At 40.1% G+C, this 23,353-nt stretch overlaps 1 protein-coding gene across 20 annotated transcripts in view; it reads right to left on the bottom strand.

Annotated features, from left to right (window-relative positions):
- Positions 1-23,353, bottom strand: part of MBNL1 (muscleblind like splicing regulator 1) — a 213,003-nt gene that overhangs the window by 30,813 nt on the left and 158,837 nt on the right. For all 20 annotated transcript variants that reach the window (XR_010319158.1, XM_023555388.2, XM_023555373.2 and 17 more), the window contains 2 exons: positions 17,697-17,867; positions 3,419-3,619 (listed from right to left, as the gene is read on the bottom strand). Coding sequence is in view for 19 of the 20 variants with exons in the window: in XM_023555373.2 (XP_023411141.1) it covers positions 3,419-3,619; positions 17,697-17,867 (372 nt within the window). In the remaining variant the exon portion in view is untranslated. The remainder of the gene's footprint in view (positions 1-3,418; positions 3,620-17,696; positions 17,868-23,353) is intronic.

Raw genomic sequence — 23,353 nt, 5'->3', positions numbered from 1 at the left:
TTGCTTAGCTTAAGTTGTAGCAAAAAGAGAGAAAAAAGTAGCAAGAGGATTTGTCTAATATTTTACCTGAATTGGAAAAATGTCACATCAGTAGGAAGTAAAAATTTTAAAATGTGCTGCAAGGTTTGATGAAGAAAAAAAATAGAGTATAGACTTAAACTCAAAATAACTAAACATGTGGCCAACCAGTAAATAAATGTGTGCATTTATTGCCATGTCTTTCAGACTTCAACATGTAGTGCAATTAACCCATGAAAGCCCATTGCCGTCCAGCTGATTCCAACTCATAGTGAGACTACAGGACAGAGTAGAACTGCCCCAGAGGGTTTCCAAGGAGAGACTGATGGATTCAAACTGCCGACCTTTTGGTTAGCAGCTGAGCTCTTACCCACTGTGCCACCAGGGCTCTGTAGTGCAATTAACATGAGAAAAATAACCTGAAGATAAAACCCATTGCTGTTGAGTCAGATTCGGACTCACAGCAACCCTACAGGACAGAGTAAAACTACCCCATAGGGTTTCCAAGGCTGTAAATCTTTACAGAAGCTCCCTCTGAGTGGCTGGTGGGTTTGAACTGCTGACCATTTGGTTAGCAGCCAAGCGCTTAAACACTGCATCACCAGGGCTCCTTAAAAACCTGAAGACAGGAATGTATAAAATCACAAGCGAGAGCAGAAAGACATGTCTCTTAGCTTCATACTGCAAATATCCTAACAGGTTGTAACTGGGACATCGGATCAGGTCCCATTAAAGAGAATAAGACAGGAAGCTACACTGCTATCTGGCGTTTAGATAAGTGGATTCAGGTCAAAGGGAAATAACGGTCCATGCAACAGTAGCCAGTTCTTGTGAAAATGAAAACCAGAGAGCAAAAGAAAACAGGCAAGAGATGTGAAGTAGCTCCTCACAAAAAGAAAAACAAAACTGAAAGGGCTTCGTTTCAATTAAACGCTATACGAAGGATAACCAAATTACAGACAACCTGAAATTTCTGGAAGATTACAGAGGCTCTGACCACATAGCTCAGACTTTTGAAGTCTCCATTCTCTCAGCTTTTTGAATATCATCCCCTATTAATAATTAATTCATTAAAGTCCATCTCAGATTGTCTACTTAGTTCCCATTAATCAGTTGACATTTATGCATTAAAAACCGAGGGTTTACTCCGGAAAGGTCGGGGACTGGGGGTGGGGACAGTGGCAGAAACTGCCTCACATGTTGAGCGTCCAATACATTTAAAATATTTAAAATTTCTTCCAAATTTGTCTGCAAACAGCCATTAGCCATTCAGGAGTAAGCACAGTAACAAACCACCCAAAGGTCAAGGTGGACCTCGATCACACAGCTGAGCCCTCCATCCACAGAGGGCTTGCCTCAGTGGTGCGTTTCACTGACTTCCATTGAAACATTACGGTGACTGCACTCACAGGCAGGTCTCAATGTCCTTCTAAGTTCTATTTATGGTACCAAATGGGAGCCCTGGTGGCGCAGTGGTTAAAGAGGTCGGCGGTTTGAACCCACCAGCTACTCTGCGGGAGAAAGATGTGGCAGTCTGCTTCTGTAAAGATTTACAGCCTTGGAGACCTTATGGGGCCGTTCTACTCTGTCCTATAGGGTCACTATGATTTGAAATTGACTCAGTGGCAGTGGGTGTGTTTTTGGTTTTTTGCAAACATTCAATGAAAGGTCAGAAATAAGCCTCAAAGACAAAAACCTCTAAAAATACACGGGAGCCAAACTGTACCACCTCCTCTTTGTGTCACCACTTGCTGGAGAGTGTTTAAAAACTGAGTTCTGAGTTTATACCCTACAGGATCATCCCACCTACATGATCTTGAACAAGTGACTTCACACTTCTCCACCTAAATGTATTTCCCTTTAAAATGGAGCACCTTCCACATGAGACTGTTGTCAGGGTTAAATAAGTAATGCAGGTAAAAAGCTGGCACCGTGTCCGGTGTGCACTAAACACTCAGCAGGTATTAGCTGGGATAGTACCATCAAAAAGGTGGTCGCAGTCATAAACATGCTGAAATGTGAGGTCCTTTGTAAGGCACGCCAATAGAACTTCATAAGAAGTTGATATTTATTCACTAAATTCCTGCTAAACTAATAAGTCACTGGAGCCAATTATGTTCACACAACAGCCTTATTTTGCCGTTTTCTCAGTAATTAATACATGCAAAACTTCTCAGCACTCAGTATTGCCACATCCTAACCAGGGAGAAGAGTAAAAGGTCATTTTATTCATTAGCTGAACACCAACGTCAGCCTTCACGGCTTCCATGTACTGTAACGTTGCCCATTTTTCCCACGTCGACAGTTTACCAAGTCCGTTAATTCACAGGCATGCTGGAACTCTTAGCCGCCATTTCAAACTAAGACTTACAATGTTCATTTTTTTTTCATGTAGCAACAGGAAGGCGCATGTATCTAATTATCCTTGACTCTAGGACTTAGAGCACTGTGGGATTTCCTATTTTTAAAATTTTTATAAGAGCATTACTTCACAAACAAAACAGCCTTGCTATTTTAACCAAAATATTACAGAGGCTTATGAGGAAACTTGCAATAATAAATCTGAAAATGCTTTATAGATAGTAACTAAATCATCTTTGTAACATCTTTATGAGACCAAGGGTTAGCGGACTGATAGAACTTTCTGTTCATGAGAGCAAAAACAACTATAAACATTTAAGAAGCCAGACCTGCTGGTGCAGTGGTTAAGAACTCGAATCTGCCAGCTGCTCCCCAGAAACCCTGTGGGGCAGTTCTACCTCGTCCCATAGGATCGCTCTGAGTCAGGTTCGACCCTACAGCAAAAGGTTTGGGTTTTTTTTTTTTACTATGTGCCAGACACTTCTAATTCTTTGAGGTAGGTGACACTATTATCACTGTTTTAAAGAAGAGGAAACTGAGGCACAGTCAAGTAACAGGTGGTCTGACTCCAGAATCCAAGCACTTATCACTGTCCTACAAATGCACGCCTTGACTTTTATAAACATTAAGAAAAAGAGAAAAAAGTGTTGCCACTGAGTCCATTTTGACACATGATTACTGCAGTGTGTAGGGCAGAACTACATTCCACAGGATTTCCAATGGCTGTGATCTTCTTCTGAGGTACCTCTGTGTGGACGTGAACCTCCCACCTTTTGGTTAGTAGCTGGGCACTTAACTGTTTGTGCCAACTAAGGCTCCTTTTATAAATATTACATTAGACAAATTTAATAATAAAATAAATATAAATATTACATTAGACAAATTTAGTACACAAATATTCTAGGAAAACGCTCCAAACATCAGACCAAAATCTCTGCTTTGAATTTTTTTTAACCTTTTTAGGCCATGGCAAGAGCAAGCGAATATAGTCAGTGGATTAGAAAGGAGTCCAGGAAGAAACCAACCCGTCATTTCCTACCTCGAGTCTGTCCGTGCGCATTAATTTCTGAGCAGCAGCTGCAGCAGCTGCAGGCACGGGTACCCCGGGATTCCCTGTAACCAGCATCGGTGCAGTGGGCAAGATCTCTGCTGGAACCAGGCTGGGGGAGACAGGTCCCAGGTAAGGATTAAAGGCTGCTGATGCATTGGTGGCTAAGCTTGGTGCAACTGAAAACATTGGCTGAAAAATAAAATAAGAGCAATAATTAATAGGCAGGCCTCACTCAAACCTGACCTCCTACATTATCCATCTATCAACCATCTATACATCCATCTATCCGCAATCCATCCTTTCCCCCCTCCCTTTGATTCTGAGTTTATTTACTCTCACTTAAGGTAAGTATGTTTCACTAAATAAGCATTCATCGAATAAACACTTTTTAAAAATACATTAAAATATATATTTTTATATTTTAAAAATATATCCAGTAAACCCCCCACTGGAGTTTTGAATCTTGGGGTCTATAATGCTGGCAATGTCTTTTTCTATGCAGAACCTTCTTCTGGTTACCTAATCTCCATATTTTCCTGATGAAATCCTGCAAACTTGTTTAAGAAATACATTTCATAATTGCTTGGTCAGATGTACTTGAAAGAGTTGTTTACAACTGTTAATAGGTTGCAAGTGTCCTATTACCTAGAATAAATAAAGCAGAGCTCCCAGCAGACAACAGTTTCACAGTTAACGTAAACCGCAAATACATCTCACGGGATGTGTGAGAGCTGATGATGACACTTTTGCTTCTGCACATGTAAGACGCAGCGTTTGGCAAGCTCACTGAAAGCTAGTTTTCCAGAGGCAATTTTAAACGTTCCATTGGCCTATCACACATTTGTGATCTATTCAAGAACGAATTCACCTTACTGGGGAGAAACCAGTCAGAAATGTGGAATCTGGAACTGAAGACACTTCTAAAGAAATGTTACATGGTAGTTCAAGGAAATACATATAGCAGCATCTAGTGAACCGCCGCAGGATAGAACTCCTGCCAAAAATGCTTTAAAGATGATATGGGGATCGTCTCTCTTTGTTAATAAGTAATTTTGCTCCCATGCCACCGGTATGATGAATACCAGCAGGGTCATCCACGGTGGACGGGTTTCAGCACAGCTTCCAGATAAGACAAACTAGGAAAAGGGCGTGCAGACCTACTTCTGAAAAAATTGGCCCGTGAAAACCTTATGAATAGTAGTGGAATGCTCACTGTCTGATAACAGTGTTGGAAGATGAGTCCCTCAGGTTGGAAGGCACTCAAAATACAACTGGGGAAGAGCTGCCTCCTCAAAGTACAACTGACCTTAGGGGGTTGAAAGAGTAAAGCTTTTGGGAACTTCATTTGCTGATGTGGCACAACTCAAAATGAGAAGAAACAGCTGCGAACATTTTTTAAATAATCAGAATGTGGAATGTACAAAGTATGAATCAAGAAAAACTGGGAGCTGTCCAAAAATGAAATGGAATGCTTAAAGATCAATATCCTAGGCACCAGTGAGCTAAAACGGATGGGCATCTGCCATCTTGAATTGGACAGTCATATGGTCTACCATGCTGGAAATGACAAATTGAAGAGGAGCAGTATCAAACCCATCATCAAAAAGTACATTTTAAGATCTACCCCGAAATACAAATCTGTCGGTGATAGGAAATATCCATATGCCTACAAGGAAGACCAATTAATATGATTATTATTCAAATTTATGCGATAACCACTAATGCCGAAGATAAAGAAATTGAAGATTTCTACCAATTTCTAGAGTCTGAAATTGATCAAACATGCAACCAAGATACATTGACAATTACTGGTATTGGAATGGAAAACTTGGCAACAAAGAAGAAGAATCAGTTAGAAAATATGGCCTTGGTGATAGAAATGATGCAGGAGATCCCACATAGAATTTTGCAAGACCAATGACTTATTCATTGAAAGTATCTTTTTTCAACAACATAAACAGCAACATGGATCTCACCAGATGAAATACACAGGAATCAAATCAACTATATTTGTGGAAAGAGACAATGGATAAGCTCATCGGTCAGAACAAGGCTAGGGAGGACTGCAGAACAGACCATCAACTGCTCATACGCAAGTTCAAATTGAAGCTGAAGAAAATTAAAACAAGTCCACAAGAGCCAAAGTACAACCTTGAGTATAACTCACCTGAATTTATTGAGTCAATTCCTACTCACAGGACAGAGTAGAACTGCCCCATAGGGTTTCCAAGGAGCAGCTGCTGGATTCAAACTGCTGACCTTCCCGCTAGCAGCCGAGCTCTTAACCACTGTATTACCAGGGCTTAACTGTGCTTACTTACTAATGTGTACTGTACAATTTCACTTGGTTTTCACCATGCCCACCTTACTATAAGCCAGTGCATACTGTGCTTACTGGTTAATCCACCTTGAGTAAAGGAGCTAAACGGAAGATGTCAAAGGGCAGCTCAAGAAAACAAAGTAAAATATTATAATGAAACATGCAAGACCTGGAGTTAGAAAACCAAAAGAGAAGAACATGCTTTGAATTTCTCAAACTGAAAGAACTGAAGAAAAATTCAAGCAATATTAAAGAGGTATATGGGCAAAAAAACTGAATGACATAGGAAGCATCAAAAGAAAATGGAAGGAATACAAGAGTTGTTGTATCAAAAAGGATTTTTTTTTTCTATAATTTTAGGAGGTAGCATATAATAAAGAACTGATGGTATTAGGATATCCAAGCTTCACCGAAGGCACTGGAAAAAACGAGGCTCCCGGGATTGATGGGATACCAATTGAGACGTTTCGACAAAGGAATGCTGCATTGAAAGCACTCACTCATTAAGAAGTTTTGGAAGGCATCAACCCAGCCCACTGACTGGAAGAGGTCCACGTTTGTGTCCGTTCCAAAGAAATGTGATCCAACAGAATGAAGAAATTATTGAACAATGTCACGAATACCCCACACAAGCAAAATTTTGCTGAAGATCATTCAAAAACGGTTGGTTGCAGCAGTACATCAACAGGAAACTGCCAGAAATTCAAGCTGGATTCATAAGAGGACATGGAATGAGAGATATCACTGCTGATGGTGGATGGATCTCAGCTGAAAGCACTGAACACCAGAAATATGTTTACTTGTGTTTTATTGGCTATGCAAAGGCATTGGACTGTGTGGATCATAACAAATTATGGATAACATTGCAAAGAATGGGAATTCCAGAACACTTAATTGTGCTCATGAGGAACCTGTACCTAGATCACGAGACTGTTGTTTGGACAGAAAAAGGGGATACTGGGTGGTTTAAAATCAGGAAAGGTGTGCTGAGGGTTGTATCCTTTCACCATACTTATATAGTCTGTATGCTGAACAAACAATTCAAGAAGCTGGACTATATGAAGAAGAATGTGGCATCAAGACTGGAGGCAGAGTCATTAACAACCTGCAATATACAGATGACACAACCGTGCTTGCTGAAAGTGAAGAGGACTTGAAGCACTAACTGATGAAGATCAAAGACCACAGCCTTCAGTATGAATTACACCTCAACATAAAGAAAAAAATCCTCACACCTGGACCAATAAGCAACATCATGATAAATACAGAAGTTATAGAAGTTCTCAAGGATTTCATTTTTATTTAGAGGGTCAGTGAAAAAGAGGAAGACCCTCAATGAGATGGACTGACACAGTGGCTACAATGATAGGCTCAAATACAGCAACAATTGTGAGGATGGCACAGGACCGGGTAGTCTTTGTTCTTTTGTACACATGGTCACTGACTCAGAAGCAACTGGAGGGCACCTAACAACAACAAGGACAATTTTGTTCCCAGAAATTTGTGAAACATATTTATTCTTTAGCAGCATTAATTTACCTGAATTCTAACAGTTCGCCTTCAGTTTTTAAAGTATCCCATAGCATGACAACTTTCCTCTTTAACAATGCATCATTTCAAATTTCACAGTTCTCAATTCCTGAAGTTTAATGTTCTGTGTCATAATTATATTTGTCTTCAAAACACCTAAACTCACAGACAAATGGACCTTGTTCTTTAAGATAACGTTGAATAATCTATTTTCTTTTCCCAACAATAAAGAAGAATAGAATCATAGACTCTTTTTAGACTAGAAGGGACATTAGAATTTAGCTAGTTCTTCCCTCTGATGGGAATGAAAAGGTTGATGATCCCAGAGTCTGTGTAGTATGGAAAAGAACTCTGGAGTAAAGCTTTATACTACATAAGATGGCTATCACAACAATAATTATTATAGCACAAATGAATCATATAAAAAAATATATACATATATATAAATATATATCCTTTATTCAGTCTGGCCCTGACCCAATACAATGAAATTCAATTATTCCCCTTTTCTAGGACCGTGGTTCTCAACTGGGGGACCATTTGCTTCTTTGGGGACATTTGGCAATATCTGGAGACATGCCTTGGCTGTCACTGCTGGGGAGTGCTATTGGCACATAGTGAGAGGGACACTGCTAAGCATTCTACAATGCGCAGGACAGCCCCTCTCCCTCCAAAGAAAGAATCATCCAGTCCACAACGTCAATAACAGCAAGGCTGAGAAACCCTGGCCTACAGGGTGCACTTCTCCTGTGACCTCACAAATATTCTTAGGGCAAAACCTTTGTACTAACATACAAATATTTACTAAGAAGAAAGTGATAGATTATTTAATACGCAGTTTGATTCACTGGGGAGAAGAAGGACTACATCATAAATGACACTGATATGCTAAAACTAACGATACCTCTGAATAAACTGAGTTGATTGCCACGGTTAGCTGCTCTGCAGGTCCATGGTTCCTGCCTGACGAAGTGGCCTGAAGTGAAATCTCTGATCCTTGGCCCCATCCCTGCCCAGAGCAGCTGACCAAGAACAACAGGAAGACACTCATACATTCTAGGTATTAGCAATCCATAGCCTGTCAGGAGCCAGAGTCCAGGGCAAGCTCTGTTCACCAACAGTTTTGAGCAGCAGCTGATCGAATGTTGCTCCACTGGCCACCGGCTGCAAGGCAGCAGCAGGAGCAGGACGCAGGGGGACCTGTGCAGTGAGATTATGCTGAGCTTGAATTTCTACTGAGGGATACAAAGGTAAAACTTACACAATCAAAATGTGACAATCAAAAATGTCTCCTCCAGACATTGCCAAATGTCCCCTGGGAAACAAAATCTTCCCAGCTGAGAACCACTGCACAAGGATAAGGGAATACTTGAATTTCATTTTATTGGGTCAGGGCCAGGCTGGAAAAAGAATGTATCTGTTTTTTAAAACATGTTTCTTTTGTGCTATAATAATTATTGTTACAATAAACATAGTCACACATATACATAATCTCATTCAGTATATGACATCCTAGTCAGATCAGCACTCTAATTTCTATTAAAAATGTAGAAATAAGAAATTTAGCATAGAGGACTAAAAGAGGAGCTTAGGATTTGGAGGACAGAGCCAGTAAATATCACTCCTCTTTGCATTATATCGCTATGAATTAACATGTATTTCCGGATAGCGCATTTTTCATGGGCACCTTTAAAGTTTACTACAGAAAGTGACTGAGATGTTTATATGTCACTGCACACAACCTACTATAATTACCCAGAAAAAAGCAGAGGTCAAATTTACAACCTTATTTGGAATGAACAAAAACAGTCTTATTTCAGTAAAACAAGATCAGTGGCCAGTAAAATTCACTTTTGTTAAATTTCACGGACAAAAATACACTGATAATCTACAAATGCATATAATGCGGACAAATTACATTTGAAGAATTTCATTATATAAAAATATGGACCTCATTAACTGGCGACAGCCTTCCCTCAGGATTCGTTATCCTACAGAATCATCTCATGAATTGATTTTCTGACTGAATTCAGCAGAGAAAATGAAAATCCGAAGAATTTCAGGACACTGTCCCCAAGTAGCCGCTTTAAAAAATGTAAAACATCATCACTTGTTCCCTCTCAAGATAAGAAGAGCTATTTTCCGACCAGGCAGACAATTGATAACGATAGCTCTATACTTTGAAACTTGATTCTAAAAGCTATCCAAAAGAAAAAAAAAAAAGGGTAACATTCCTGTGTGTTTCTTTTGAATATTTGTAAATTTGTTACATTGCTTTTTCTCAAAGAGTACCATGTTGGAGAAAGGTCCCCCCTGGCCCAGAGTGCCCTAATTGGATTATGAAAGCACTTGAAGTGCTTCACAGCCAGCTCTCCACTCCAAAAGCCTTCCTGCATAAGAATTCGAAGAATCTCAAAGACGGGTATTAATGCGATGGTATGATTGAGTTGCATCCTATTTTCTCTGCAGTATCCAAGAGATAACATATAAACATATAATTGATGTATCTGCTACTAACTACATCCTGGTGATAATGATTTACAGACACCTTTGTTCCTGTAAGGCCTAAGGAAGGTTGGGTTATGATGGCTTTCGCCAGTGCACCCTCTGCAGAGAAAAACAAATTGCAAACTTATTAATTCTGGTGCTGTTTAGGGGCTAATCACTGTTTCATGAAGGTAATGAGGCTTCCTTATAAACGAAAATGTTATTCCATACCACATTAGGACCCTACTTCACTGTGTGCCAACATGATTATTCCCAGTAATTCCCTCCACTGACTCTGTGCTAGGCATTGTGTAAAGTGCTTCACCTGTGTTACAGTACTGGATCCTCCTAACAGTAGAGTACAAACTCCATGAGGACAGGTTTTTGGCTTTGGGGAGTGGGGAGATTTGTTTAGTTCACTACTGAATCCCCGGCACCTTGAACAATGCCTGCCACATAGCAGGTACTCAATAACTATTTGTTAAACGGATGCTGGAGGAAATAAATGAACAAATGAGTGAATGAATGACAGCCTTGTCAGGTGGGTATTAACTACATTTTGCAGCTAAGGAAACAGGTTCAGGGAGATTATGTACCTATAGTCAAAAAACGAGTGAATGGAAGACAGAGGGTTTAGACACAGTTGTGTCTGATGCCAAGACCTTCTGAATCCAGTGGTCTTCAGTGTCTGCTATCAGAGTTACCTGCAGAACTCATATACTATTGAGGCCCCAGGCCACACCTCAACTTATCAGAACCTCTGGGGAAGGATATGCAGGTAGCATTTTTGAAAGCTTACAGATGACTCCAGTGCCATACATGACATGACTTCCTCATATTTCGAAACAGAAATAGGTTCAGCTTTCTGATTCTGCGTGAGGTCTCCCAAAAGAGGTGTTTCCCTATGACCCTCTTCTTTGCACCTCATCTTTGCTCCACACTGACTATTATTCCCATCCAGCCCACCTGCTTAATTAATCCCTAACCATGCTTCAAGAATCAACTTTGCCTCTAAAGTTTCCCCTCATCCACCCATACCTCAACTCAGAAGAGTCAGACTTTTTCTACCCTCTCTTTCCATAGTGACTCTCATCACTCCAACACAGCATTCATCACCACGAGTGTTTGCCTGGGAGTCCCTGAGGAGTGCAAACATGAATAAGCTCAGCTGCTAACTGAAAGGTTGGCTGTTTCAGTCCACCCAGAGTTGCCCCAGAAAAAGGCCTGGTGATCTACTTCCAAAAATCCGAAATTGAAAATCCTACTCTGACACACATGGGGTCGTCAGGAGTCATCACTGACTCCAAGGCCATTGGTTTTTGGTGTTTCCCTCAATAGCTCTTCTACTCTAAGGAGACTTCAGGCTCCCAGAGGGCATGCTTTTCTGCCTTATGCTCTGTTCATCTACATTTATCCCGCAACTGGCATCCATCAACATACTCTACAAATGTTTGCTTAACGAATACGTGGGTGGATTTGGTAGCTTTTGTCTCTGCTGCAAAAACAAACTAGCAAAAGAATTAAATATTTTGTAGAATAGGTTTTCGAAGGTTAAAAAAAGAGAAAATTAGTTGTTATTCCCTCTCTTTACCTCAAAACTTAACATTTCAAATAAGCATACATTTGCTAGTATGCTCATTTGAAAAGTTTGGTTTCTTTTGGGGTATTTTTTGTTTTGCAATGTTCACACTAATCTTCCTAAGCTTCGATAATTTATTATGTTGTAATGTTGCAAATATCATAGCCATTGCCAGGGTCAGCTCTGACTCATAGATGCAGTTTTACTTATCAAAATGCTCTGTGAAACAGGTTGCCAATTTTAATAAAATGGAGGGAATATACAAAAATAATATACAGTTAGTATCTGTTGGGATGTATGGAATGTAAATTTTAAATGTAAGATTTTTTAGATTGATTGTGTGTGCGTTGTGTGTGCTTGCAAAGGTCAAACTTGCAAGTAGTAAAAAATAACGTGTTAAAAAATTTAATAGCACACAATCAAGGTATGTGAAACCACGTTTCTAGTTAGATACAACTCTTCAAGAGAGTTTTCAGCAGCAAAAACTGTTTTGGATATAAACATAGAACCCAAGGTTAACAACGGGAGTTATCAACAAATTTGTATTACACAGTCTTTTTTTGTTTTTTTCCCTAAGAAGATAGCATATGACTGGAATGAACTTTAATACAGTTATCCTTTCTGCGTCTAGACTGACTCACTGACTGAACCAATCGAATGACTACCTGCTTTACTCTCAGCTTTACTTCATCCTTCCATCAAGTTTTGCTACAACAGCAAACATTTCAATAAAGAAGATGCACTTAAACCTCCTAGTTAAAATGTATAGACCCAACACGGCACCGTTCTCAAATTCAGGGCCCGTTCGTTCTCAGGCTGCTTGAGGAAGTGCAGACGCCTTGATGGAAACAGGCAGTAAGAACCACAGGGTGGATGAAACACAATGAGGGCAACTGACGTGGAAACATTTTACCAGAAACACTCTGGGTGAAGTAGCCTTATCTCAACCACTAGCTGGGTATGCTGGAGAGTAAAGCACTAGAAAACAATTTAAGAATTCTAGGTGTTCTGGAAATGTGACAAATGATGACTTTAAAGCATTCTGTATCTGACTATCAACAAATGCTAAAACGTGTGCGGACAGCAAAGCTGAGGGGACAGAAAACTCTGAAGTTTTCGCTAAAACCTGTAACTTTTTAACCTTTCTATGGGCTGGGATCCCTAGGCTGGAAACCCTGGTGGTGTAGTGGTTAAGTGCTACAGCTCCTAACCAAAGGGTCGGCAGTTCAAATCCGCCAGGCACTCCTTGGAAACTCTATGGGGCAGTTCTACTCTGTCTATAGGGTTGCTATGAGTCAGAATCGACTCGACGGCACTCAGTTTTTGGGTTTATCTGTAGGCTATCAAATTCATGAAATGCACGCAGAATTCCACATTAGTTTTAGACTTCAAGGCAGGTGGCTAGGTTTAAGTACCTGAGGACAGGCGCTATCAGGACTTGCGGATGGCCAAAGCTGACCGAAGAAGAACTGATGCCTTTAAGTTATGGTGTTGGGGAAGAACACTGAATGTACCACGGACTGCCAGAAGGACAAACAAATCTGTCTTGGAAGAAGTACAGCCAGAATTCTCCTCAGAAGTGAGGATGGCGAGACTTTGTCTCACGTATGTTGGGCACGTTATCAGGAGGGATCAGGCCCTGGAGAAGGGCATCATGCTTGGTAAGGTACAAGGTCAGCAAAAAAGAGGAAGCCCCTCAACAAGACGGACTGACGCAGTGGCTGCAACAATGGGCTGAAGCATAACAACAATCCTGAGGATGGTGCAGGACTGAGCAGTGTTTTGTTCTGTTGTACATGGGGTAGCTATGAGTCGGAACCAACTCAAGGGCACCTAACAATGACAACAATAAGACTGACCTTTGGGAGCACGGGGAATGGGCCCTGTGGTCAATATAAGTGGAATCTAGAGCTCATATCCGGTTCCTCACAACCAATGCCTACACTGAGCCCTTGGGAGCACTGAAGAGAGCCTGGAATCAATAAAATTTCTGAAAGAGACATTTCTGGGATGCCCTAAAGAAAAATATCAGGTGACTCCATGTTGACAGCTGCAAGATACAGCCTCTCTGGTTAACTAGGTAGGTACTGTGTTGAACTCTTTAGTAATTTCTCAACAGATTACCTTTGCACCAGACAGTACATTTCAAAACAATTTTATGAGATAATACTTAGGAAAACAGCCAGAGGATTTTTTTTTTTTATTTAGACAAACACCATAGGTCTTTCATTTGCCTTCAAAGATAATATGATAAAGACAGGGAAAAAAATGATCGTTTGAAAAAATCGTTTTATTCTTTAGAAACAAGTGTAGAATTAATGTCAATTGTTCAATAATTTATTATGCTAATTTTAGGAAGAGGACATGATAATAAATTTAATTACTTATTTTAAGCTACTTATTTTCTCATCGGGAAACCCTGGTGGTATAGTGGTTAAGTACTACGGCTGCTAACCAACAGATCGGCAGCTCAAACCTGCCAGGCGCTCCTTGGAAACTCTACGGGGCAGTTCTAGTCTGTTCTATAGGGTCGTTATGAGTTGGAATCAACTCGATGGCAGGAGGTTTGGTTTGGTTTATTTTCTCATCATATAAAATGGCTATATTATGTGTATGTTGTAAGGCAGTTAGGATCTTGCATAGATAATATATTTTAAACTTCACACTGTATGTTGAGAAAGACAAAAGAATTTAAATGAATCAACCAAGGACCAGATTTGATTGGTGGGGTGTCTCCAATTAGTGGGTTTCCAGAGCATAGATGCTGGGATTTGAATGGCCTGAGTTAAAAACCTGGCCCTGCTATTTACTAGCTGTGTAACTTAGGCAAATTACTTAACCTTTCTGAACCTTTGAGTCTTCACTTCTAAAGTTGGGAGTTATTATCTATTTCATAGGAAGGTTGTGAGGATTCAAGACATAAAAAGTGCTGTGTGCACTAAGTCTTCCTAAAGCATTGTTATCTGTCCCCAAAACGCTAAGTCTTCTTTCTGATTCTTTATTCAGTGCATTTCATTACAACCTAACAAAGTCTATGAAAACAGAAAACTCCCTTATGAATCCTCGCATTCCCCAAGTCTGCACAGGGACATGTTCTGGATATCTTAAGCCTGAAGCTGGGTGGCACAATAACTGTTTCATGATGCCAACGGTACCTTCTTTAAGCCCTTGGCTGCCTTTGCTAATAGCAAGCTAGAACTTCCCCACTTTATGTCCCCTTTCTCTGTTCCAGTCTCTATAGTTGGGCTTGTGCTCTGAGACCTGATAATGACTGCTTTGGACTCTGGGGCAGGTAAACTGCCATGAACCTCTGCCTGTTTTTTCGAGGGTCAGGAAACTCCTTCCTTCATTTGCTTTCTTTTCTCATTAAGCGTTTATTGAGCTCTGCTACCTGTCAGGCACAGTATTACCAAAAAAAAAAACAAAAACCCAAACCCGCTGCATCGAGTTGATTCCAACTCATAGCTACCCTATAGGACAGAGGAGAACTGCCCCAAAGAGTTTCCAAGGGGCAGCTGGTGGTTTCGAACTAACGAAATTTTGGTTAGGCGGCCAAGCTCTTCACCACTTAGCCACCAGGACTCAGTACAGTATCAGATGCCTCCAAATTTGCTCAGACCTTGCTAGCCCCTTCTCCCCTTCCAGCTCCTCCAGCTACTGTTTGGGACTCTTTTTCAAACTGGATGTCTCTCCTAGAACTAAGATGCCGTCACCTATCTGACTTAAGTCCTGTCACTCCTCAGATATTCCTGACACGGGATTTGCTCACAGCATCACCTCTTTCGACATCACCACTACGGGGCTGGATCCAGCCATGCCTATGCCTTCAGACACTGTTTTCTGTACTAGTGGCCATTCTCTTTGAGTGGAAACCCTTTTCCATATTAGTCACCTAGCTGCCTCAGCCCTGTTATAATCCCTATTCGTAGGTCCAGCATTAAGGTTCCAGTAAGCAACTGGTCATAACCATTCCATTTATTTCTGAATCTACACGCCATTATCCTCATCAAAACGGGGCTGACTACAAAAACAATGAAAAAGCCTCACGTGGGATTTCAAAGTCAAATTTCCTGGAAATTAAACCCCTCTCTGCCATCATTAAAATCCCAAACACTTTAAAATGGAATGATTAAAATAATTTCTATACTTACTATACAACGTCACTCAGAAGACAGTGTATTTTTAGACTATGATCTCAAGGTGGCTTTAACAGAAGGATAATTCCACATTTGGCCACATGATCATCAAGTCTGAGTGTGCTCATAACCAATAAAAAGATGCCTTCTCTAAGCACAGAATTTTCTAACAGAAACACCAGAAAATGTGTGGACTTGCCCAGTGGCTTCATCCGTCTGTGATTTAATGATTTTCATAAACAACAAATATTTGTTAGGAGTATTTCAAAGATGTGCTCATAAGTGTTGTTTCTAGTTTGCCCCAAGATTGCGCAGATGATGACCCTGGAACACGAGGCTCAAGGACTAGCTTGGGAAATGAACCAAGACTTTACAGTGAGGAGCTCACTGCCCTGAGGAGAGCTGTTCTCTTCAATCCAGGAACCACACCTGCAGATACCAGAGGTGCTCTCGGCCACAGTGAGGGCACAGAGTGGCAGTAAGCCTGCTTTAAATGTTTAAGTAGAACAAAGTGGCTTGCATCTTATATCAACTAAGGTAGTAGCCACCCCAACGATTTTTCAGATCTTTGAAGCTGTATGTGAGGGCCACATGGTAAAAAAAACCTCTTGTACTGTATCTTATTTTAGATAAGAATGACTAAAACTAAGTATTTTTTGTTTTTAGCCAAATGGAAATAATCACGCTATCCAAATACCATCCAAATACAGAAGAGTGAAAGTAGATGTCACAGAGATAAATTTAAGATGTTGTATTTTTAAATGAGTCCCTAATAATGGAAAAAAAAAAAAAAAAGATAAGTTCAAAACAGACACAGAACTGATTTTAACAGTCTCTCACCTCGACTCTATAGTACTGATAACTGGTATCACTGCTGATGTAACATGGAGATCCCCCACCTTGAAATGCAATCCCCCCCTCTTTTCTGGAATGATTGTTGCATTAAGTTCTAAGAGAGAATACTAATTACATTGAGTTCAGGTATTTGTGTATTAGGAAAGGAAATCAGTTAGTATACAGGCCAAGGAAAATGCAGGCCTTTACATTCCTATGGTCCCATAACACTGTGTATAAGTTAGTGACAAAAATCACTGACAAATATTCTGATCCTTGCAAATGTCAACATACGTTTAAATATGGAATTACTATATCACAATTAATATCAAAAAGGCTTTTGCAATCTAAAAGTAATTATGATATTAATCTCTTACATCTTTATAAATCTGATTAAAGATTAATAATAAAGATTAATATAATTTGATTAAAGATTAACATAATTTAATCAATCAATATAATTTATGTTAAAGTCATTTTTTACGCACATATCAAAAAAATCCAAAGGCATACTCACAACTCAGAATCGAGAGTTACCCCCAGACACTGCTCAGCAAGATTACCTGTCTCTGACCACCCACAGTTTATCAAATTTAGCTCTTTTTTTTTTTTTTAAGCCCTGGGGGTTTCTGCCTGTCCTGCTCTCCTTCAATGAGACTTTCAAGCCCACGATGATACTGATTCACCGTCAGAATTTTCCTAGTATTGACTAAAAAAAAAAAAAATTTCAATTCAAGTTTGGAAAGAATAACAAAGGCTCTTTTCCAAGAAGGAGAAGCACAACAAGATTCTCTTCAAGGACAGAGGAAAGGGAGAAATTTTCTCAAAACTAAAGTCTACATATACCAATTTAAAAAATCACTATCACCTTTACCAAACCAAACCCATTGCCGTTGAGTCAATTCTGACTCCTAGTGACCCTGTAGGACAGAGCAGAACTGCCCCACTGGGTTTCTAAGGAGCAGCTGGGGGATTCAAACTGCCAGCCTTTTGGTTAGCAGCCTTAGCTCTTAACCACTGGACCACCAGGGCGCCATCATCTTTAAAATGTAGGCAGAAAAGCACATTAACAATACTGATGGACTTGATAACCATCTTAACAAAGGCAGTTTTAACATCTGCAAGTTGTAGGATTTAACTGGATGAGAATTTTCAGGCAGGGGGAAGTTGCTACGATGTAAATTTCCACACGCTTTAGCCAGAAGATGAGTTACTTCACAGTGTGAAAATTGTTCCAGGGTTTTGATGCTTAATTCTGCTGGAAAATGCTAGGCAACCGATATTGCTACCTGTGTTCACTCGATCCAGGGCAATCATCACTTTCACGTGAAGCTGAGCACACAGAATTACAAACTTAATAAGGACTGAAAACACGCTCACCACAGGTTGTAGTGGGGCACCGGGCATCATGGCATTGGCTAGTTGCATTTGCTGGGCCAACATGGCCATGTTCTTCTGCTGAATCAAGTTATTGCGCCCATTTATTTCCAATTGTGTTTTTAAGTGTGGGGGTGGATGGAGATATTTGCAGTTCTCCCTGGAGCAACGACCCTAGAACACAAAACCAGCAAACATCATCTTAAAAAAAAACATACAATCAGCAAATCTTAAAAAAATAACAGTAACACACACTTACCTACCACTTGAATCTACCTCAGGATTTTCACACAATACACTGCTCGTAACATTTTATCATACCTTTAGAACGAGTGATGACTTCACCCAAATTCATTGTGACCATAATAAGGTATTCATGTATACATGTTTAAAAGCTTAGAGCAGTTCATTCATTTTACCCATCTTCGGCACTCATGTTTCTAGACTGAAGTTTAAAAAATCTATGAATTTTCAGAGTAATAGTAAATCACAGAATATTAAAGAATATTAGACTCACTGCCATATTATCTTTATGGGTAACTTTAACAAACCCCAAAGAACCATGAAGTTTTTACCATCTATTTTTACTTGTACTGAGTTCTTAAGAAATAAACTTAGAGGACTCACGGCACGTAGTATTTCAAGTAAAGCACTTTCACAACTATCTCATAACAAATAAAAGCACAACTAAGCTTCATAAGCCCACGTATTAGGAAATTTACAGTTTCAAACAATAAAAATACCACACGTTCCCAATGGGCACAGAGATTACTCAGTGTAAAGAAGCTTTGATGAAAAAGGTATCCTTTAACCTTTCAAAGACATTTCAGGTTTCCATTTCCCAAGAAATAGAAAACAAGAAATAGATATATTTTCTCTCTTAAAAATCTACAGTGTAAAACGGAGATACAAACTAAGTTATAAAGTAAGAAATCTGAATACACCCACTCCTCACTTAATGACATGGTTAGAGTCCAAAGATCAAGTCGTTATGCAAAATCGGCGCTATGCGAGAGTTGAGCCATGCCAGTCTTCAGTGCCCATATCCCCTCTGGTCACTCACCGCCCACTGGGTGCCCGCAGCACGCCTAGGGATGTGTGTGGCACAACCAGCCCCCCTTCCCCACCATGCCTTCACCACCACTGCCGGGGCTGGAGGGGGAGGTGGTGGTGGTTGGGTGCTGCCGTGCCTGCTGCCATCTGCTCTGAGTGGGGACCCCACTAATACTCTGTCCCGTCTCGGTCCTGCAGCTCCTGGTGGCCCCTTCCCTCTCCCTCCTTCCTGTCTATCCCCACTGACCTCCTCGGCACCTTCAGGCCCTCACTTGGCATCCCCCTGCCTGCCTGCCTTCAACCTTGCATCCTCCCACCTTGTCCCGCACCCTCTGTGGCAGGACTGAGACATTATGGACAAACAGGAGAAGGCATCCTGCAACCAACTGGCCACTGCTCCGTGCATGGCCTGGCAGTTGCCAGAGCCTCCAGTATATTGTTCAGGGCAGCCCACAGAGGGCCCAGGCCCGGACCATCTAAAGGCACTGCTTGAGAATTTTTCCAAAGTTGTCATAAACACAAAATGTCAGATAATGAGACAGTAAGTGAGCAGTGTTATGTCTTCCTTTTGAGATAATTCTTTTAATCAGGAATATGTATTAAAGTCTGCAATATGCAATTTTGTATGAGGGACGGTACCCATAATATTTTAATATACGGCCAAGTCATGTTGACAGTAACAGATCACGTCAGTTATTACCTTAACAAGTTCTTTCACTGACACATCTAATGAGAACGGTTTGTAAGGCTAAATGAAATATTTAATTGAAGTCATCATCCGCCTTCTTGAGATTTCTTTGATTTTCCTAAGAAAAATCAATTTTGTGTAATTTGACCTTATACTGTAAATTGACTCAGAAAACTACTGCTTATGAGTGTGATAAAATCTGACAGAATTCTAACGGGAACAAGCTGTCTCAGCTGCGCTCTCCTGGAGAAATTGCAGTGTTTGCTGTACAAAAAACAACTGGTCTCTTAAGAGAAATTTTGGTTCTCAATGTCCCCAAGTCGTATTTCACAAGACTGAGTTTATTTAAGTGCGGATAAGTGAGGTTACAATCCCTAGGTGGTATAAATGGCTAACCCACTCTGTTAATAACCAAAAGTTTGGAGGTTCGAGTTCACCCAGAGGTGCCTCAAAAGAAAGGCCTAGCAATATACTTCTGAAAAAATCAGCCATTGCAAACCCTGGGGAGCACAGTTCTACTCTAACACACATGGGGTCACCATGAGTCAGATCAGACTAGAGAGCAACTGGGACTGGTAAGTGAGGTTATATTCGACCTGAGTATTTTGCCAATTCACTCAGGTCGGTTTCTATAGCTCTATAAATAGCAGAGACAACCCCGAGCCTCTAATCAGACCTTGCCAACACTAACACTGATCTTCTTAAGCACTTCAGCCAGTGCCTCCCTTGAACATGAGCCACAATGTCCCTCCAATCTCGGAACACAGCCTATATCTAATTAATGAAAAAGAGGGCTCGCGTGTGTTCGTGTGACACATTCTGTATCAGTGGATCTAAAGCAGTTCAGCAGAACATCATACCTTTGGTTTTCAGGCTGTACTTCCTACATCCACTCATGAAAAACGCTGTCCTATCACATGCCTTATATCTGTTACATTTCTGTTTCATTTGATTCAATCGCTTTGGATCCTCATTTTCAAAAAGCTGTGTTCCTAAAAATCAACAGGGGATACCTTTTTTTTTCTTAAGTATACAGACTACCAACCCTCTTCCCAGAGTGTCTATGACAATCAGTCTGGAGAGCCTAGGGGTCTCTAGTTTAACAAACATTCCAGGTGATTCTGATGTGACGGGAAACACTGAAAAACACAACTCTGCACAGCCACATGCATTTTTCACTGACATGCATGGGAAAAAACATAACCTGTCTCTGCAAGTGATGTTAGATAAACTTAGCTTCTTAGCGAGTTTAAAAGTTGTCTTATGCTGAGTGTGCTACTGAATAATTGCGGTACGACAAATAAAAAGGTCAAGAATAATTTAGATGAAACACACTTTGTCTAAAGCCCAGGAGAAAACCACAAGCAACACACCCGCCTTTGCAGAAAAAAAAAAAAAAAAAGAGGGAAAGTAAATAACCAGCTTGATCTCTGAATCCCCAGAACCAAGCCTGGTCCCTGGCCCAAAGGTGCCAATCAGTAAGCATTTTCAGAATGAATGAATAAACACTTCTTACTAAATGCTTACGGATCAATTCTACCCCAGTTCTGCTCAGGACACAAGGAAGATAACAGAATAAAAACTAAGTCTAACGCCAAACCTTGGTTCTGAGTTGTACTAACCAAATGATGCTTTTATTCAAATGGCAGTGACTGGAAAGCATAATAAAGCTTGCCACAATAAAATAAAAGGAGAAATGCAAGAGGAAGAGTTTTGTAAGTTTCAACTGAAAGGAAAGAAGATGTGTGTTGATATCCACTGTATTTGGCAACCTGAAGTTTCTACATACTACTATGTTCTGAAAATCTAAAATCAGAAAGTTGATAGGTATCTAGAGTTAAGTATACAGGTTTACGTCTAGGAGCAACCACTCCAAACCACCTAGAGATTTCGCTTCCAGGTAAATTAAATTGGGCTGCCAGGATTCACAAACAAATATAAAAGAAGGTTTTATTCAGCTTTGATAGCTACATGTAGTTCCACCTATGGCCACAACTGTACTATTTCATGAAACATTGCTCGGTTTAAATAGCAACTTTGTTACTTACAGTGTGAGCCCTGGAAATGAATTAACTATTCTGAGTGGCTACACTGTATCTGTAGCATAGTAACAATCGCATCTGTCTCATTGGGGATGTATGGGGATTAAGCAAAATCCTGGGCCAACCTCACACATGGCACCTGGTATAGTAGGGAAGTCAGTAAATGTTAATATTTTCTTTTCTATTAAGTTCTCAAGCTCATAAGTGACGGTTGCTGAATTTAGCACTTGCATATATTAAATGTACTAAAAATAATGCAGGTAAAGAAACCCAGGTGACAACGTGTATCAGTCATCAGTAATATAATACAAGCTTGACTTGTAATCATTGCTCTGTTATCTGCCACATCCACTTAGGGAAACACCATTTTAATGCATTTCTTACGGTGTTACGTTGCTGATCTTTGCTTCTGTAGATTGCTCTGGAAGATTACCCAAGGAGCTGTCCAGCGGACGCCCGACACCGTATGGAGCCTATACTACAGATACCGCAGACTCCATTCAAGCAGGCTGTGTAATCTCTGTTAACATGGATTCTAAAGACATCACTGTAATGCGTACACTGTATTTTTTAATGGAACGCAGGGAGTTCAGTAAAGTACTGGACCCAACTAAGTCAATTTTTTTCTAAACCTTTAAATTACAAGTAGCCTGTCCAAAAGAGACCACTATTTTGCCTGTAGTCTTAATAGCCTATATGAGACCAATAATAGTCATTTGAGAGATCAATTAATCAATTCCTCTGTTTCTGAAGTTAACTGTGAGTTTGTTTTTAAAAAAAATTTATTGTGCTTTGAGTTTAACTGTGAATTTGAGGATTTTTCTCAAAAGTCCTTAAATTTGCCACAAAGCTTGTGATTATAAAAAGGGAAGATAAATGTTCAGATAAACTGTTCGATACTCAAGTGCCTGGTTACATTTTTAAACATTACAATTCAATAAAGTGTATTTTTACATTATTATAGAGTATGTGCCTAACAGTGCTGCTGTCGCTAGGTGTCACAGAGTTGACTTTGATTCATAGCGACCCCATGTGACAGGGTAGAACTGCTCCACAGGATTTTCTTGGTTGTATAATCTTTATGGAAGCAGATCACCAGGTTCTTTCTCTCCTGGAGCCACTGGATGAGTTTGAACCTCCAACCTTTTGGTTAGCAGCTGAGTGCTTAACCATTGTGCCACCAGGGCTCCTAGCATATATAGCATATATAGTATACATATATAAAACCAGGGGCATGTGATGTATATAGGTAAGATATAAATTGAAAATATGATGGAAGTCAGGTAATTAACAGCAAACCAAAATAAGGGTAAAACTGAATGAAACTAGGAATGGCAATTGAGAGAAAAAATGATGTCTTAGGGATTTTTTTTTTTAACTTAACAGCTAGCTAACAATCAAAAATAAAACAATATCTTACTTTGAAACTGGCCAAACTTGCTTAATAAAATAAACTCTATCTGAAAACAGGGCAAACTAATTTTCCATTTTTTCATTCTACTTCCTCTACCTTAAAATAAAAACAATGTTATGATTTTTGAAGCCAGGCTCTAAAGAGTCCTGTTATTAAGCTGCCAAACGGTAACTATGTGGTAGGGTTAAAACTACTGAATCATAATTGGGTAGACTCTGGAAAGAAAGAGGCAGTGACACGATTACAGGGGTACCAGCTTGTATTCATAGGTCTTCACCCACTTTTAAAATATTGGTTTTCTGCTAAGAATGTCCAAGCTAGAACCATTGATTTCAATTATTGCAACAAAACCAACATTTCCTCTGGGACAGCTGAGATACGCAAATGTTTCTGAAGCACTTTCTGGAGATATAAGTTGCTCAGATATGGGGCAGAAATTCTGGCAAGGGAATTTGGTGGGTTC

Source organism: Loxodonta africana, chromosome 23, assembly GCF_030014295.1.
Source record: "Loxodonta africana isolate mLoxAfr1 chromosome 23, mLoxAfr1.hap2, whole genome shotgun sequence".
Taxonomy (NCBI): Eukaryota; Metazoa; Chordata; class Mammalia; order Proboscidea; family Elephantidae; genus Loxodonta; species Loxodonta africana.
This window is presented reverse-complemented; position numbering and strand designations above follow the sequence as displayed.